The 4138-nt window shown below is 39.6% G+C and overlaps 1 protein-coding gene across 1 annotated transcript in view; it reads right to left on the bottom strand.

Moving 5' to 3' along the window:
* The window catches only part of LOC118341925 (RNA-binding protein Musashi homolog 2-like), a 37341-nt gene that overhangs the window by 10887 nt on the left and 22316 nt on the right, over window positions 1–4138 (bottom strand). Inside the window, exon 4 of the mRNA XM_035680343.1 lies at window positions 3271–3425. Coding sequence (XP_035536236.1) covers window positions 3271–3425 — 155 coding nt within the window. The remainder of the gene's footprint in view (window positions 1–3270; window positions 3426–4138) is intronic.

Below are 4138 nucleotides of genomic sequence, written 5' to 3'. Positions count from 1 at the left end.
GTTGTCCAAAAATGATTAAAAACAAATTAAAGGCGGGGTCAGCCACTCTGGAGAAAGAAAGTTGATTGTCCACCAAAATATATAAAGATGATATAAATAAAAAAAATCTAAGTTTGGTTTTAATTAGTTATTTGAAACTATAAAAAGGGGGTGTCACGTAATGATTGACAGCTGAGCCCTGCTCGCGATTGAGTCAGCCGGGCATATGGACGGGACCTTGATACCACGGCCAATCACTACCACGCAGACTCTGGCTCCAAGTGGTGAAAGATGGCACCGGCTGTATCTAGGATATTTTGGCTTCATTTTTGTACAGTGGGAGGAGAGTGGAAACGTGACGTCATTCTTCATATGTCTGTGGTTGAGTCTTTGGGAACGTGGCCCGGACACAATGTGAGACAACAGGTGATTTTCGTGCTCCCAGGGAATGTGACTCAAATCAACTATCTTTCTCTAGAATGACTGAACCCACCTTTAGTGAACCATTGCACTTGGTGACAGGTTCTTTAATTAAAATGAACATACACAGTTTATTCTCAGTCCCACAGACACTGTAATGTTGCTGGCAATACTCATTAGAAAAATGAGTATTACAAAATCTCCATACAGACGCACAAGGTACCCTTTAGCGTCTGAGTGTAAAGTACCAGAAAAGCCGGCATCAGCAAGTTATAAGGGTGGATGGATGGGTCAAACAAACAGAGGACTTTCACCCAGAAGACCATGTTTTATGTCCCTTTTGAAACCAAAAGTATGTTTTAAGTTGCATAAAATTATGTATGTGACTTGTGTCACTTAACATATTTATTTGGGCTCAAACCATGATCTTTTTCTAAACCTAACTAAGTAGTTTTGTTAACCACACTGCCACCATTTCACAACATTTACCACATGTTAAAAAGGAGTCTCATACAGACGCTTAAAGGGTACCTTGTACTTCTATCTGAGAAAGCGAGTGGCGTGACAAAACAGGATCAGTATTTGACAACCTGGGATGAGAATGTGTTGATAATGCACAGATGAGTAAGTGGATAAATGGAAGAGAAGGTGAAAGCAGTGCTCTTCAGTAGATTTTTAATGCACAGAAATCTGTTTCAGGTCACCATTATCAGCATAATTGTAACTCTCAATAGTCAAATAAAACTATGTTCAGGTTTTCTATTCAACTGATATAGACTATGTTACAAACTGTAGTTGGAGGCTTATTATAAGCCTGATTATTCATTGAGCAAAAGGTGTTGAAAAAATCTAACAGTAACTTCATAAACTATGACTAAACAAGTACTGTTTTAAAGCCATGACAAACCTATGTTACATTTATTTCCTTATATTGTATGGACAATATGCTCTATTTAAAGCTGCAGTAGGTAACTTTTATAAATATTTGTGTCATATTTGCTGAAACATTTACTATATCCTGGCAGTAGAGCATGAGACTGAGCCAAGACCAATCTGGCTCCTCCTAGTGCTCCTAATGGAATTTGCAAAAATCCACCAGGCCTGAACGAAAAACAACCAATCAGAGGCAAGAAAGGCTATAGTGAAAGTTTCAGCAAATATGACAAAAAAAGGTTTGTATAAAAATGACTTACTGCAGATGCGAAGAAGCTCCAGTCAAATTCATGTACAGTTCTCTCAACAGTCTAAGAATTTGCTAGGGAATTCAAACTCTCATAATGTAGTATTCATGACGTGTGTGAACGAAAAAGCAGGTGGTCAAACACACAAAAGGCCTTGTTAACATAACAGAAGATCAAAACTGTGCTTTAGTCAACAGCTCTTGTTGGCCTTTGGTTTCCCAGCTTTCAACTTTGGCTGATGGCATCAGCTGGCCAGACATCAAAGGGCACAAAGAAACCTTCTCATAACAGTATTTTGCTTTGCTTATTTTGGCTTATTACAATATTTGTAACTGATATTATTTTCTGTAGGGGACTCCCAGCTAGAGAGATTAGAACTTAAAATACTGATGTTCTACAAAGATACGGTTTGAGAAATGTTACAAGAATGATAGAAGGGCCTTTGTTTGGAGTTGGACCTGGACCAGTGCCATCAGAGAGGTGGTGATATGTTTATCATAAATCAGCAGAACAAGTTTTAGTGTGAAAAACAGAAAAGGGACAATATTCAACCCTTGTCTCACTCCCAAGTCGTCAAATACTGCAGCTTGGTCAGCGGCTATCCGCTTCAAAATATAGCTGTAGGTATCCCTCTAGTGTCATGACAAACAATCAAACACGGGACTTTAAGCCAGGAGACCACTGTTTGTTTCCTGTGTAAAACCAAAAGTACAGCTGAATTAAGTTTTTAGTTACTTTAAAATTACATATATGATTTGTGTCACGTGACATACTTATTTTAGCCCAAACCATGATCTTTTTCCAGTCCTAACCAGGTCATTTTGTTGCCTAATCCTAACCATACTGCCACCGTTTCACATCATTAACTACCTGTTAAAAAGGCATCTCATGCAGAGGGGTAAAGGGTACCTCGTAATACACAGAGGATTTAAATTTAAAACATTTTTAAGTGTGTAAAATCTAGGAGGATCTATTGGCAGAAATGGGATATAATACTCCTGTTTCCATGTGTGTATAATCACTAAATAAGAATCATTGTCCTTTTGTTACCTTTGAATGAAACGTTTTTATCTACATACGCCGCAGGTTTCCTTCCATGGAGTCTGCTATGTTGCCACCATGTTTCTTACAGTAGCTCAGAACGGACAACACCAAAACAGCGGGTCTGGAAATAGGGCCTTTTTGTGAGTTTTGCAGGCCAGGTGTTTCTAACACACTTAAACCATTCCTGTTCTCATTCCCAAGTCATCAAATACAGATAGCAGGGGCTATATCACTGCTAGATGCCACTTAATCCTACACACTGGTCCTTTAGGTAACATATGTAAAGTTTAGCTTAAGTAATGTTCTTGCCTAACGGAGCCCTGTGTGTCCAGAAATTCCGTGAGAGGGATACCTGCAGTGTCATGTATTTTGAAGCGAAGGGCCACCAACGATGTTGAAATATTATTGAAGCTAACCTTGAACCCTGACCTTTCATCAACAAGACATTTCATAGTGAAGTATTAGTGGACTACTGGTAGGCAAACATTTTAAAGCAGCAGTGAAAGTGATTTCCTGTCACATTCTTCTCTAATCAGTGGTGAAAAAAGGAGAGGATGAGGGTGAGGAATGAGTTTAGCCACAAGGAGTTTGTGGAGAAATGTCATGAAGTGGACGATGATGATGATGAAAAAATAGATATACTTACAGAAATGCTGTGGCTGAAGCCAGAGCCTGGCTGAGGGCTAGTGGCACTGATGTAGTTGCCCACACCAGAGTCCTGACTGGCGGTTCCATAGAGGTCAGCTACAGGGCCAGGACTGTTGGCACCAGGAAAGGCTCCAGGCCGGGTTGAATTGGTTCCTGTTGAGGAAAGACCAGGAGAGAGGTTAGCCAGAGAAACTCTAACACAACAGGCACTTAGAGATGGAAGCTGACTATGACCTGGCACACATCGAGAGACTTTATTTTACACAATCTTAATGCTTCAGTAATAATTTGGAGAGAATATTTGAGTTCTTCTGAACATGATAAAAATGCAATGTGAAACTGACTTCTTAGCATTATGTATGAAAGTAGCAGAGACGCTTTCAGTTCACCAGTAAGTCATTTTCCCCTTCTATCAGGAGATCAGTTCAAGATTTTAGCATTTTGAAAAAAAAGGTCTGTGCTCATTGGCAGTGTTCATTTCCAGTGCATGAAAGAGTTAAACCAAGAAGAAAGCGTATAGGGCTTTTCAGATTGGAAAACAACAACCACCTGCAGAGGTCTCACAAGACTGCAGAGTGGAAAGCAAAGCAGTCTACTCTGCATCAAGTGGCAAGCAGCAAAAGGTTGACATGGTTCTAAGTTTTTCAAGGTTTGACATCAAACTATTACAGCGCAAGAAAATGGGCATCAACCACAACCTACTGGGACGGGTGGCACATATATTGCGAGGCTCTAATTTCTGAGCATTGGCTCGTTCCCTCAATGCCCTCAGTCACTTTAAAGATGGTCCAAAGATGTGCCTTTTAACTGTTATTAAAGTTATTAATGTCCAGATAAAATATAAAATGCCTTTTTAACCCTTTAAA

The sequence above is a fragment of the Morone saxatilis genome, unplaced genomic scaffold, assembly GCF_004916995.1.
Source record: "Morone saxatilis isolate NCDOM2014 unplaced genomic scaffold, NCSU_SB_2.0 Contig8, whole genome shotgun sequence".
In the NCBI taxonomy this organism is placed as follows: Eukaryota; Metazoa; Chordata; class Actinopteri; family Moronidae; genus Morone; species Morone saxatilis.
Note: the sequence above shows the minus strand (reverse complement) of the source record. Positions and strands in the feature narration are given on the sequence as shown.